Below are 15,000 nucleotides of genomic sequence, written 5' to 3'. Positions count from 1 at the left end.
TAGAGATAGAGGGGTATAGGGATGTTTGCAGGACTTTTAGGTAGCTCGAGCATTGATGGGTGATTGAGTGCATGTGTACGGAGTGCTGTTGGTGGGGGTATCGTCAAGGGGTGTTGTGTGGTTGATGTGTGTTTTTTACCAAAGCCCATGCCCCCTCCCCTGGAAAAAAATACAAAAACTACAACACACACACACACACACACACACACACACACACACACACACACACACACACACACACACACACACACACACACACACACACACACACACACACACACAATTTTTATTTTAAAAAAAGAATAACTTTTTGTATTTTCTTATTTTGATCTGGTGTTGATAAATTGGTGTGGGCTGAATGGCCTCCACCTGTGTCTAGTTTCCTTGTGTTTGTTAGGCTCAAATTTATTTGGTAATGAGAGATTTAAAATCCAATTAATCCTCAGCACAAAAAGACCGACACTGTTGACCATGTGTTCGAGTAGGTTACTGCAAGCCATAACAGTAACAAACTGTTTAGCTAACAGATCGCAAGCCATAGCGTTAAAGTCGGCTACGCAGCTCTGGAGAGGGGTGGAGCCTTTCCAGATTTGTTGGCAATGAATCAGCTGGTCATGGTATCTTTGGGATTTGGTATCGTAGAGCAAAATGTGGAATTGTCTGGAAAATTGGAGGGTTTTAATCCTGCGGCATCAGAGAGCTAATTAAAGGGATTGACGAATGTTCTCAGTAGTCACTATAGCCCAGGGCTAATGGTCTGACAGTTTACACTCGGCCACCATAGTTTTTCACTTGCCTACCTGTGTTGTGGTTATCTGAAAATGCTAACAATGAAACAGTTTGCAATACATCCAACTAACTTTACCCACGTGAGCCCACAGGTGCTTGAATTAGTGAAGCAGCACCTCACTCCACCTTCCCCTGCCTCCCCGCACCCACCACCATCCCACCTCTGCGTATCATTCGTCAGCATTCATCCTTAGGCAAAAAACACAAAATAGTCTCAGCATTCTTGTAGGCCAGATTGCCAGGTTAGCAAGCTCTTTGAATGGAGGTGCTATACTGATCAGTGATGTGGCATCCTCTGCAACTCGTACATCAAGCATCAATGCACATGTAACTAGACCGGCACCCAGTGGAGCGCATACCTCCGCCAGGCTGAACAGTTTACGTTTTGTATCCCACTGATAGGCCACATCTGGATCCAGACATCAACAAATATCGAATTGGTTTGTTCTTATCGACCCAACTTATTCACCCAGTTTCATCCGAATCCGTCCACAACTTTTTCAGTTATCGTATTTAGCCCCATCACGCAATAGTGAAGAATCGCTGAAAAATTCTCGGATTTGGATCTTCACCGAAATGTAGTCTATTCTTCCTTGTCACACACCTAACCTGTTCACCAAGTTTTGCCTGAAACTGTCCACAACTTTTTGAAATATCCTGCTCACAGACAGATGGGTGAAAATATAACATCTGCCCACAAGGGGTAATAATTAATACTCCACCTCGAGTCTATTTGGTTCATGTATTCTAAAACCCTGCTATTGGCTTAACAGTTAAAGTGGCTGGCTTAAGATCTTGGTGTCTTGAGTGCAGGCCCCTGTCCCACCGTTGATTTAACACCAGGTGGGTTGACTCAGTCTGTCATCCTTCTGCGGTCAGCAAAATGAGTGCCAGCTGACTAATACTGGGGGCATTGTATAAGTGGCATCAGTGGCACAGCCGTGCCCCCATAAAATAATGCAGCCAAGCAGCCACAGGTTGCATACAAAGAAAAAAAGAAGTATTCTCAGTTTTTATTTTTGTTGTTTTTTGCTCACCTGGAATGCAGTTCTGGGGAGCTTATGGGATGGTGTGTCTTCCATTTCTTGTTGTTGTTCATCTTTCGGCTGCTCCCGTTAGGGGTCGCCACAGCGGATCATCCGTTATGATCCGCATACTGATTTGGCACAGGTTTTACGCCGGATGCCCTTCCTGACGCAACCCTGGTCGCCTCTTACGACACAGGGATCAGGATTTGGGTTTCGCCATGATTCCGGGCTGCTCTACACCCTGCCCAGTGCAGAGCCCCCGTCCTCAAGCGATCCTCCAACCCAAGCCTCCGAGTAGCCGGATTACAGGCGCACGCCACTACGCCCGGTTGTGTCTTCCATTTGTCTGAGCACAAATACTTGCAACTTCTTCTCTGAAACTAAACTTATGATTTTTATGAAACTTTACCACAACGTTCATCACCGTGGATGTACCAAAGTTCATGCCATTTAAAAAAAAAAAAAAACTTGAGGTCTGAGGTGGTTTATGGGGGAGTTTCCCCCTGAAATACTCCACCGGTCAAAAGTTTTAGAACACCCCCATTTTTCCAGTTTTTACTGAAATTTATGCAGTTCAAGTCCAGTGAATAACCTGAAATGGTACAAAGCTAAGCGGTAAACTGCCAGAGGTTAAAAAAAAAGTTTAGGTTCCAAAAACTGAAAAATAATGTATATTTAAGAGTTGTTAAAAAGGCCCTTTTCAGGGACAAGTAATGGGTGAACAACTGCAGCTGTTCTGCAGCAATGGAAGTAAATTAAGCCTTGAAAGTTAATGCAAACAATTCCTACAGGTGTCCCAACTTTTGTTGATTAGTTACAAACCCTCTGTCTGTATAATAGCAGTGTTGGAACAGATTGTGTTGCTGCACCCTCTGAAGAATTATTTGGACAATATTGCACTGCAGGAAGTAGTATATTGCTATCACAATGGTGAGAAAAATACAATTACCAAAGGAAGACAGACAGACCATTATAACCCTTAAAATGTTGGTCTTTCCTTTATAGTAATTGCAAAGGGAGCCAAGGTGTGTCAGTGAATACAGTCTCCTACACCATCAAAAGGCACTTGGAAACTGGAGGAAACTCTGACAGGAAGAGGTCTGGCAGACCCAAAGCCACAACACAATCAGAAGACAAGTTTCTGAGAGTCAACAGCTTGAGTGATAGGGCGGCTCACAGGACAGCAGCTTCAAGCACAGCTTAACACTGGTTGAAGTAAGGAAGTCTCAGTTTCAACTGTGAAGAGAAGACAGAGCTGCAGGTTTGACAGGTCGAGTGGAAGTAAGAAAGCCATTGCTAAGATGGCAAAATAAGAAAAAGAGGCTTGCCTGGGCCATTAAGTACCGCCAGTGGACTACTGAAAAGTGGAAGAAGGTCTTCTGGACCGATGAATCAAAATTTGAAATCTTCGGTTCATCACGCAGGGTTTTTGTACGCCGTCGAGTCGGCGAAAGGATGGTTCCTCAGTGTGTGACACCAACTGTCAAACATGGAGGAGGAAGCATGATGATCTGGGGCGCTTTTGCTGGATCCAGAGTCGGCGACTTGCACAGTCACTTGCATCCTGAACTGAAAGGGCCACCACAGCATTTTGCAGCGCCATGCAATACCCTCTGGTCTACGCCTAGTTGGTCAGGGGTTCATCCTACAGCAAGATAACGACCCAAAATATACCTCCAGTCTATATCAGAACAAGATGGTAGGCTTCAAATCATGCAATGGCCAGCACAGTCTCCCAGACCTAAACCCCATCGAGCTGGTTTGAGACGAACTGGACAGAAGGGTGAAAGCAAAGGAACCTACAAGTGCAACACATTTGTGGGAACTTCTGCAACAGTGTTGGGAAGAACTTTCCGAACAATATTTGATTTCCATTGTAGAAAGAATGCCACGAGTATGTTCGGCTTTTATATCTGCAAAAGGTGGCTACTTTGATGAGTCAAAAATTTAGATTAAATTTTGTTCAACAAAACTATTCCATGATTTCTTTTTATCTGCAATTGTTTGTTTGTTCTACGCTTTATTTCAGAGTACATTGAAACATTAAACTGCTTAAATTTCAGTAAAAACTGTAAAAATGGGGGTGCTCTAAAACTTCTGACCGGTAGAGTAGGTATATGCTTTTTTCTCAGAAATGGGAGACAAGATGAAAGGTACATACATACTGTGTTCCTGCACATTGACGAAGTCTGCAAACTCGGAATGAAGTTGGTTTTGGATGCCGTCGGCAGAAATGCTGGCAAGCAGATGCTGGATGGCTGAAGGTCCTTCATATGTCCAGAGATACACAGTCTTCTCATTTAATATTCAGCACCTCCATCAATGTTTAAGAGAGAAGCTGTGAAACATATCCACAGTTGAGGGGCCAGGACAGAATGAGTGGCTGGGGTTTACAGGGTGGTTTTTTTTCTTTCTGCTCATTAGAGTGCCACTGAATCTCGTGCAGTTACTGTTTTTCTTTTTTTCTCCATCATTCTATTGAAATTTGCTTCGAAGACAGTTTGTCCTAATAAGACAATGTGGTATGTTTTTCTTCAAAGGTTCACACGAGCCTGTCTTTGCATTGAATATAATGTGATGTGTAAATAGGCTTGAGATGTCTGACTGAGACCATTAAGTAGATATTACCATGCATGACATAATTGGTACCTCCTTTGTCGTTGGGATACGAAAGGGAAGTGTATGTCTGCCTGACACCTTGCTCGATTTTTCACACGTCTCCTTTTGAGCATGTAAAAACATCATGCTGGTGCCAGCTTGATCTTGAATGCATTATTTAGTTTGTACCAATAATGATGTCATCAGCCACAGATACAACCTACAGAGAGGTGTTTCCACTTGTCAATGAGTCAGGAGCATTTTCAATAATTTTTGTATATTCCATTTGCGTTGATGTTTGAGTGTTTGGTCGTTGTGTCTCCTTAATCGGATTGGTAACATTGAAACCTTGTGGCCACAGGACCCTTGCTCCGAAGAGCGCTTTCACGTGGAGTTGCATTTCAGTCCAGGAGTTAGAGGAAGTGAGGAGGAAATGGCAGCGCCCTCTGGTTCTGGCTATCGTCCTGCCACGCAGCAGGTGATCATATAATGATAATTTTGATATTGTCTTATAATTGATGCCACTGATTCCATCAGCCAGTCAATGGTAGGTTTAGCTGAACCTGTTCCCATTTCATCTCTCATTGTATGTATTCCTCTGAGTTGAATAGCTTACAAATGGTCATAGGATATCTAATACTTCAAAGTTTTATTCTTTTGAGTGCTCGACTCTCTCCTTGGTCGGTGACACTGGCTGCACAGGATAGGGATGGAGAAACATCAAGCAAGGGCCAAGAGTCTGATGATACCCTGCCACAAGACGAGGTGGACCATGCCCTCAGACCTCTGCCTTCAGAGCCCATTGCAATACATCGCCGGTCGCCGCTGAGTAAGTCGAAGAAGGTCTGTTCAATGGAAGTAAGTGCTACATGAGCACCTCACGCAGTCATACGGTGCGTCACCGAGACAGTATAATAACACGAGGAGGAGTACTGAGTGGGAGTTTGTTAAGTTAATTAACGAGGAGGTCAGACGTTGAAGATTTTGTTCACAACCACGATCTCAAACGATAAGTATAAAATTTGTTGATTGAATTCCTATTAGAGTGGTTTCAGCACAAAGCCAGCATACTGTTCATGGAGTCTAATTTGTTAAGTCAATTGTGGAATTTGTTTCAGAATAAATTGTTTTTGACATCAGCTTGTTGTTTATGCACGATGAGAAGTTTCAAGCTATGCTACTCATTTATAGCGTCCAATAGCTTATTAGATATTAGCAAGTTGCCCATGCCCGCATGGGATTCTAAACGGAATAGGGATGAAGGAGGCAAAAATGCAAATCGAATCTTCTGTCATCGATCCAGCAAGCTTGGAGCAGTAATTTGCATTTATTGCCACATCTGATGCAATTTAAATGCTCTAATGGCAGCAAGGTGCTCCGTTTGAAACTTTGTTCAATACTTGTAGCTTTTTAATGCCGAGAGTCTATAATAATAAATTGTATTGGTGTCAAATTGCAAATAAATTGTAGGATTTACAATAATTGCCATTATTTTGTATACAAGATCGAGGCTCGTTGGAAGAGCGGGAGCAGAATGGGAGGGAACAAAATGGAAAGGGGAAATGCCAACAGCAGAATAGAAGTGAGAGTGACAGTGAGATCAAGGAGGTGGGGAGAAGGACACATGAGTTGAACAAGCTGCACACATGCTGAATGAAATGCTACAAGAAGAGGAAGAGGAAGCGGAAAGCAAGGATGAAACAGAAAAGGAACAAATCAACTGACAAATAACTAACGAATAGAGGTGAGGAGGGGGGGGAGGTGGGGGAAATCCCAATAACCTGGAAAAAGGGAGGGCTTGGAAATGAGGTAATTTGGGGAATAAGAGATCATGAGTATGAATGGGGGATGACCTGAAGTTGTAGTGAACAGCTGTCTTGAAGCCCTGAAGGGAAGAGTGGGACTAAACAGATGAGGGAAGTTGGTTCCACGGGCCAGAGAAAAGAGGAATAAATGAGCAGAGGTAAGCAGTGAGCCTGGATTTTGGGAGTTTAACAAGGAGATGGTTCCTGGAAGACCATGTAAGCCCTGCAGAAACCTGGAAGGGACAGAGTAAAGAGAGGGCAGAGGCTGCAAGACCAAAAATAAGGTGTTGGAATACAGAGAGACCACCAACTTGTCTGTGATGTGAAAGAAACAGGCTCAGACACTCGGCTTCGTCACAGGAGATCCCAATAAATTTTAAGGCTTGCTTTCCATGGCATCAAAAAGGGCAAGGTTTGAGTCAAGGGTGCCAGCCCCAAGGAGAGCAGTGCTCTCTCAAGCTGCTAATTAATCAAGGCATTGTAGCTTGTCAAAAGTATAAATTGGTCAAGGAAAAACTTTGCACAAAAAAGGATGCTCAGTCGGCAGGTGGCTTTGGAGGCCATCTTGGAAATATGGTCTGCCCCCAAGAAAGATCATGGCTGATTGTGAGGCCCAAAAGTTTGAGCGACAACCTCTTCAAGTGGTTTGTTTAGAAAGTAGATGGGAGGGTTTGCCAGACGGTCCTTTTGGAGAGACAAGCTGGGTGTGTCAGTTTTGGCGAGGTTGAAAGTTGGACCAGATCCTCATTCTATCAAGGTCTGTAGTGAGGGAAGAGGTTGCTGCCTGTCTGTCCGAAGGATGAGAAATTATACGGCAGAGAGTGGAGTTTTCAGCAAAGAGTTAGTGTTTTCCAGGGAATCAGAAAGATCATTGATGAAGATGAGGAACAAGAACAAGCCCAAGACACAGCATTTGGGCACTCCAACCTGGATAGGGAGAAGACGTGAGAGGATCCCATTAACACACTGAATATGGGAGTGGGAGAACTTGGTGATCCCTGAGAGCAGGTGACCTTGAATGCCATAAGCAGAGAGTTTGGATATCAAGGCAGGATGCCACACTGTATCAAATGTTAGAGATATGTCCAGAGAGACGTTCCTGATTGCATGTCTGAGATTGAGGACTTCCATCCATTGGTGGGAGGGTTGAAGCAGCATGCCCAATGTAGAATGACTTAGTCTGAAACCAAACTGATCATCTGAGATCAGTCCTTTGGAGAAAAAGAAGGAAAAAAAAGTCCCTGCCAGTCAGCTTGAGTGAACTGCCAGACTCGAGGGGTATTGAAGCAGCGAGGGTGCTGAGGCAGCTCTCCGATAATGGCCAGAGATATGTTGACGCCCACAAGCACATGAATGCATTCCGAAGGGAGGGAACTGTAGCCCCCTATTAGCGGACATTTTCCTTATTTATTGTGAGTTTTCATTTTTGCAGAAGTTGATGAAGGAGAAGTTGGGCTGAGCTCAAATGTCATCTTCCGCACGTCATTATATTGATGATAATTGTGTGATTAATGATATTTTTTTGAGAGACTGATTCATAGGATTTATCCAGAAAGCCTAATAGCAGATAAGAATAGTAATGATGATGGTGTAGTGGCATATCTGGATGTGTTTGAGTTGGAAATAATTGTTTTAGTACAAATGTGTCTCATAAAGTTGACTATTTTACTTTCCCTGTTGTCTTGTATACGTTTCCATATCGTTATGTACCAATAAAGATAGGCTACAACGTGTTTTCATCTCCGCTTATTCGATTTGCAAGAAGTTCTGTTAAGGATGATTTTGTGGTTCGTGCTAAGAAGATTTATTCCACGATGTTAGAGAGGGGGGTTATCGTGATAAGAGCTTGATTAGGTTTGTGGGTGTTTTTAGATGTCATTGTAATCTCTCGTTTAAGTTTGGTTCATTTTTTTTGTGTCAACAGGTTCCCATAGCATTGGAAGTTGTGCAACATAATAATAAGTAGAAGAAATGATGAGTAATATAGTTTTTATTTATATATTTTTTTGAAATTAATTAAACCGGAAGTATCATGAGTGTTTACAGGAAATGGATCTTCTTGATAAATAGAGAACCTGTGTATTGATTTGTGTGCTGGTGAATTCCTGTGTGCATTCTGTGGAGGTAAGGTAAGAAGTGGTAAGGTATTTCTGGTGTGAATGGAGGGGTGTGTGTGCTTTCTGTTGGTGTATGGTGTGGGCACTTTGTGTGTGTGTGTGTGTGTATTTGGTTTATTTTTGTCCTCCATCTCTTTTTCTTTTTCTTTGTCTATGGAGGGGTGAATGTTGCAAATAGTTTTTGGATAAGACTCCCTTGGCTGCACCTGGATGGGTTTGAAGATAGTAGAGTAGCAGCCGAAACCCAAATTCTATCCAGGTTCCTCTTGATGACTCCATCTTTGTCTGTTTGGGTTTCTCCTGATACTCCAGTATTGTGTTTAGTGAGTTATTTGATGATCAGATGAACCTATTGGAGCAGAAGCGGAACAAGAGACATTGGTTGGAAAATTTGTCATGCAAAGTCCAGAATGGAGGACGTGCCATTGGGGAAAAATCTGGTTCGGAAAGTTCACTGATTGTATCAGGCCTGTGTCATCAAAATTTCTTTGCTGCAATGCCATGGCTGGTTTGAAGGGGTACCAACACCCTCTTCAACAACAACAACAACAACAACAACAACAACAACAACCACAAGGCACAGTTTCAGTGGAATTGGTGTTGTGACAGTTGAAATCATTGCATATGAGGAAGAGAGAGATGGGATGGGTCCATGTTGCGGTCGTTTTGGCAGATGGTCCATGTTGGCAGAGAGAAATATAAAGTCATTCCTGTTCGGAGGATGGGACGAGACATAGACAAACAAGAGGCAGTTGTGGAGGGGGAAGCACAGCCAAAAGTACCCTGGGGTTTAGGAGGGGGAAGGGTAGTACACAGACACTAGGAATTGGAGTTCTTGACATAAACTACAACTCGGTCATCGGGACGGTGTTTAGGCCTGTCGAATGGGAAATGACGATGCCCGAGGAGAGACTCAGGGAAATCGGGGACAACCTTTTGCGGGAAGGATTCTGTTAGGCGGCTAAGGTCAGGTTTACCAGTGGCAGCTTGGATTGAGAGATCTTTCAAATTGGAGTGAAGACCATGCATGTTGGAGGTCCATAGAGTTCGGGATGGGGGAGGAAGTGATGTTGGCAGGGAGGGGAAAAGAAGGTGAGGGAGGTGTGTTGTTGGGAGGGAGAGTCGGGAGGGTCTGGAATGGTACTATGGGGAAATGGGAAGTGGGCAGGGAGCTGTGAAAGCAGATAAGTAGTGGGACACTGGGGAAGAAGCGGGGCCGGAATGCGGTCAGAGGAGAGAGAGGAAGCGAGCTGCTGAGGAAGTGGGAGTGGGGGGTGCCGGGAAAGAGTGCGGATTGCCGGGGAAAGTCGAGGGAGAGCGGCAAGAAGTCAGGGGGAGTTTTGAGGGAGTAGGATGTGGGGGTGGGGGTTGGGGGTGCGGAGAGAGGTGGGATGCTTGTGGGAGCGGAGAGGGAGCACGGAAAACTACACTAGAGTGAGCACTCAATACGAAGAACAATCGACGTAAATAAAGGACACAAAATGTATGGCAGCACAAGCGAATCTGGAACGATCACTTCGTTTTATGGAAGCACATCTCTCAGAGGACCAAGTGAAACAAACCATAACTATGGGGGGGGGGTGGGGGTGGAGGGGGGACCACAAGGGACAGTTTCAGTAGAAATTTCACACTGAATGGCTTCAGCATCTGAAACTCCTGTATATTGGTATGTACGAGTACTACTTGCAGCGCTGTTCGATCGTCCAGCCGAAAAGCGGTTGATGTATTTATCATGGTGCTAATTATGAAAAAGTCTCAAGGAAAAGGAAAAGCAAAAAGAGTTGATCTGAGCGAGACCGAGCACTTGATGTTGTTGAAGAACCAGTTGCTCAAAAAATAGAAATGGTTTGTGCTGCTGGTAAGATTGCAAGAGATGCTCGATTAATTCTGCACCCGCATGTCCAAATACAAATGGCTGCCTGTCCAATACAGCCATCTAAATAAGAATGAGCTATTGGGTTAAAACTACAGTTTTTTAAAAACTTTTACAATTAACTCTTTCAATTTCCCAATTCTATTTGTATCTGTGGCTCTGCGCTTTATCCTTTCTGTGATGTATCATGTCCTTGATGAAATGTACATCATTTGCACAGCTCTATGGATATGTAAAGTGCAAATTTCCGAACGTAAATTGCAAACCAAAGGCTTTGAAGTTACTGGCCAGATTTGAGAGGTTGGTAAGGTGTCCGAGTCCTCGAGAGAGTGGGAGAAAGTTGTACGAATCAAGTCAATGGAAGATTTTAACAAGGATCCATTAAATTGGATGTTAGATCTGGCGAAGCAGATTTGTTGGAATTGCCGTATCTCCTAGAGGTAAATTGTTACCAAATTCCAGTTCGAATTTGTTTGGTGAAACCGTTTATTATTCGATTGTGTTGTTATTTTCATACATTGTAAATTTTTGTTTGCATAGGTGATGCTTGCAAGGTAGATTTTGAGTGTGGGTTGTTAAAACATATATATATATATATATATATATATATATATATATATATATATATATATATATATATATATATATATATATATATATATATATATATATATATATATGTATATATATATGTATGTATATATATATATATATATATATATATATATATATATATATATATATATATATATATATATATATATATATATATATATATATATATATATACCAAGCGAAGCATAAACTCATCTTGCATCCCTCTTCCCTTCCTGCTCATCTCCTACTCCTCCTTTCTCGACATGCTGTACTTCCTCTTGCTGCTCATTCTCTCTTAATAGTCAGAGAGCAGCCGTACCCCCCCCCCCTGGTGGTTTGGCAAATGAGTCGAGCCATATGCAGGCCTGAACTGCCCTGGAAACAGCGGCTGCTGCTCTGGGCTAAAATCTATAGAAACACCATGTGGTTGAACATGAAAAAGATGGATGTTAATTCTGATTTTTCGGCCTTGATCATACATTCCAATTTGAAGCACGGTTTTGGCAACGAGTAAACTCATCACAGAATATGAAATTGTTCTTCTCACCATCTGGACCTTATTTCATTACCTCCACCATCGAAGGTGGACGGAGGTTATGCTTTCACCTCTGTCTGTTTGTCTGTCTCTCTTTGTTTTTTGTTTTTTTTGTCCTTCTCTTTGTGAACAGGATATCGCAAAACGTTGGAGACAGATTCGGACAAAATTTGGTGGACAGGCTGAGTGTGTGACAAGAAGGAAATGATTCGATTTTGGTGAAGATCCGGATACTCGAATTATTTTTTTTTTTATGTCATTCTTTACCTTTGAGAGATGAGGCTAAAAACGATATTTCACATAATATCTCAGAGTTGTGCACGGATTCAGATGTAACTTGGTGGATAGGTTAGGTGTATGATAAGGAAGAATTGATTCAATTTTGGTGAAGATCTATATCCAGGTATGATAGTTTTTTAATTTATATAAGTGATTCCTCATTGATAAATGGGGCCAAAAACTAGAGATAGCACCATATCTCAAAAAGTTGTGGATGGATTATGACAAAACTTGGGGGTTGAGTTGGTTCGATGACAAGAACAAGCCATTTAGAATTTGGATCGGGTCAGCATATCCAGCCCATCAGTGGGATACAAAACGTAAACTGTTCAGCGTGCCGTTCTCGTTGTTTGCGTATCACATGTTAGGATATGCCTGGTGTGGGCTTAATGGTTAGGGTGGTGGGCTTGGGATCATAGGATCCTGAATTCAAATCCCATTCGGCTGTTGAATTAATACCTGGTGGGGTTGACTCTGCCTGTCATCTTTCCGGGGTCGATAAAAAATGAGTGCCAGCTTGCTGGTATACTGTGTCGGAGTGGCGACCCATCCAGGATTGTGTCCAATAGCCAAGGAGACTGCTTAGGCAGGACCAACGCTCTGCACAGAGTATGGTCCCAATGGATGGATGGATGTAAGAATGGCACAAGCAAGATGAGAGTGAGAGGTTGGTGACGGTGAAAGAGGTCATTGGCTGTAGTAAAACCAGGGATAAGCCGATGTGTTGGGACAGACCATGAGAAGCTTGTTATATGGAAGAAATAATCCGTTTGAAGATGACGGTTTAAAGGGTAAGGCGTATCTCGATGCAACTTATTTTTGTCATGTGTATATTGGGAGTTTCTTTTGCTCTCCTTGTTATTTATCACAAAATAAGTGATCTGCCTGCTTTTTAGAGATTTGTTTGCTCACCGTGATTGTTAACTGCGGCAGCAGATGTTTGCCTCGTTTTTCTTTGGACACAATTCCAGTATGGAGAAATGGTGTGTGTGTGTGTGTGTGTGTGTGTGTGTGTGTGTGTGTGTGTGTGTGTGTGTGTGTGTGTGTGTGTGTGTGTGTGTGTGTGTGTATGTGTGTGTGTATGTGTATGTGTATGTGTGTGTGTGTGTGTGCGTGCGTGCGTGCGTGCGTGCGTGCGTGCGTGCGTGTGCGCGCGCGTGTGTGTGTGTGTGTACGTACACGTACACATACTGTGATTGCATACTCCACCTTGAGGAAGCATAAGCATAGGTCGAGCAACAAGTGCTGTGGCCGAATTTGCTGAAATCGGCATTTCATAGGACAATCTGTGAGGCCATTGGATAGCTTTTTTGTGCCGACTGATAATGAGGTCATCATGGTTGACCCTCTTACCATGCCGAAAGAGTTTGAGAGAAACGCTGGTCCATACCCGCACAGCAGACATCCAAGTCTGGCTTGAAATTGCATTGCCATTATTCCAGAATAAGACGAATCATTGGAAGGTGGCTCGAACAGGCTTTAAAACATATTTCATTACCAGTGTGCAAAATGGCCCCATAAATGTTTGTTCATTTTTATGACTGCATATCTGGCAACACAAGAGTGCTTTAAGCCATCTTATACATCATATCCTGACTGGCAAACAGAAGTGGTGATCAATGCGGCGCTCCTCGCATGTCACGTAAAGCCATATTGTCTTGGTGTGCTGGTATCATTGTTTATGAATCTTTTAGTTTACCAAGTCTCTGTTCAAAGTGTGTTTTTGTTAATGAGACACCTTGCAGAACATCATGTTCTGAGGAAGACGGTTTAATTGGATTTCTGGCATGGAAATAGCGCAAGATATTACGGGGTGCGGTGAGGGAGGGGGAAGGAAACGACGCAACCAGCACAGTGTCATGCCACGTTAGTGGACGGCACACACAAACGGTGTGCAAGTTCAGGCAGCCTTTTAACGGTCCTTATCCTGTGATGAATCTCTGCTTTAAATCCACAAAACACACGTCTTGTGTCACCCAATCTGGCACTTGCCTGCATTCAGTGTGACTGGAGTGTAAGGGAAACATTCCGCACAGCTGTAACAACAGAGGTTGCAGCGGCGTTTGCTTTCTTGCCGTATCTTCTCGAGATGCATCTCTGCAGGATCCTTGCCTTGTCCCCAGGCAAGCGGTGCAAATATGTTCCAGCAACGATCCGATCCACATTTCTCTTTGAACGTGTGTGCATCTTTGTGAGCACTGTATTTTCTTTCACTTCACTTTGAAATGGCTGCTCTGCACATTGATGGACAGCGGCCTGTGAACGCAGTGGTCTCTGCTTTTCCATGTTCTTTTTTCAATATTATTCCTCACATCTGGAACATCGTGTTGCCTTTTGAAGTGTGCGACTCGGTATGTATTCTCCTGGTAACGAGCCAGGTGTCGATTTGCGAGTGCTGCTCATCCGTGTGCGCATTAAATAGGCTCAGATCTCGTACCTCGGAAAGCAATGGTTTGTGGCATCGACATCGCAGTTTTATTAGCTGCAACTTTGTATTCACGTGTGGTAGGACTTGGATTTGGTTGCAGAAGTTTTGTGACGTTAATTTTTTTTTTCTTTCTGAGTCTGAGACAATATTTCATTGCACCCGTGCCACTCGTGTATTATGTTAAACGTTTCACTGCCCATTCCGAAGCTGAAAGGTCTTGTTGGTCTTGGCCCAAGGCTCCACGAGGTTTTCAGGTTGTGCTTGAAATGGCGTTGCCCTTATGTTAGAACAAGACAGACGACTGTAAGAGTTCATCTTGTCAGGGGAAAAATGGCACTGAAGGTTTTCACATACCTCATTTGGCCGTCTGGACATCGGCAAGATATCCCCAGGCTGTGCTGATTCATCGTCTAGAAGAAGCGTGGGGGAGTGAGGCGTCGCAGAGTGGGTGGAAGTGGGATGGGGTTCAAAGAGCAAGGCCCTTGTCAGTGAAACGGTATTTATCTAACCAGGGAATTGAGCACTTAGATGAAACTTGGCTAAACATGAGCCACAGATTGCTTCTTTTAAGGTTGTTTCACCCAGAGATGTCACAAAAGAAAACGCAGTGGACATCAGTGTTCAGGTATCATCCCCAAAAAAATTAATCTGTGTTTGGAGAATTCTTTTCATACACCATCACAACAACTGTAGAAAACTGATATAGTCTCAAAAATATGATTTTGTGGTTTATTTTCTGGAAAGCCAACCATGGGCTTTTTAAGCATTTGAGTTGACATGAGAAGGTAAAATGAACAAGTTGTCTTTTTATTTTTGTGTTTTAAAAAAACTAATAATTTTGTTTGCTTACAAGCCTTTCCTCCTGCTCCCTTCAATGGGTCTTTCCCTCCGCTTTGCATGACTGTTCGTGTTACGCCTTGTGTACGATCCCTCACTGCTGTTACAAATGGT

The 15,000-nt window shown here is 43.2% G+C and overlaps 1 protein-coding gene across 25 annotated transcripts in view; it reads left to right on the top strand.

The window, feature by feature from the left end:
• The window catches only part of LOC147016111 (inositol hexakisphosphate and diphosphoinositol-pentakisphosphate kinase 2-like), a 177,666-nt gene that overhangs the window by 110,924 nt on the left and 51,742 nt on the right, over positions 1 to 15,000 (top strand). For 24 of the 25 annotated variants that reach the window (XM_085848829.1, XM_085848828.1, XM_085848818.1 and 21 more), the window contains 2 exons: positions 4,777 to 4,893; positions 5,118 to 5,273. In XM_085848829.1, coding sequence (XP_085704955.1) covers positions 4,777 to 4,893; positions 5,118 to 5,273 — 273 coding nt within the window. The remainder of the gene's footprint in view (positions 1 to 4,776; positions 4,894 to 5,117; positions 5,274 to 15,000) is intronic. The other variant, XM_085848816.1, reaches the window with a different exon arrangement.

The sequence above is a fragment of the Eptatretus burgeri genome, chromosome 12 (assembly GCF_056783735.1).
Source record: "Eptatretus burgeri isolate ZD-2024b chromosome 12, Ebu_testis_v1, whole genome shotgun sequence".
In the NCBI taxonomy this organism is placed as follows: Eukaryota; Metazoa; Chordata; class Myxini; order Myxiniformes; family Myxinidae; genus Eptatretus; species Eptatretus burgeri.
The sequence above is the reverse complement of the archived record's forward strand: the minus strand, read 5'-3'. Positions and strand labels throughout refer to the sequence as shown.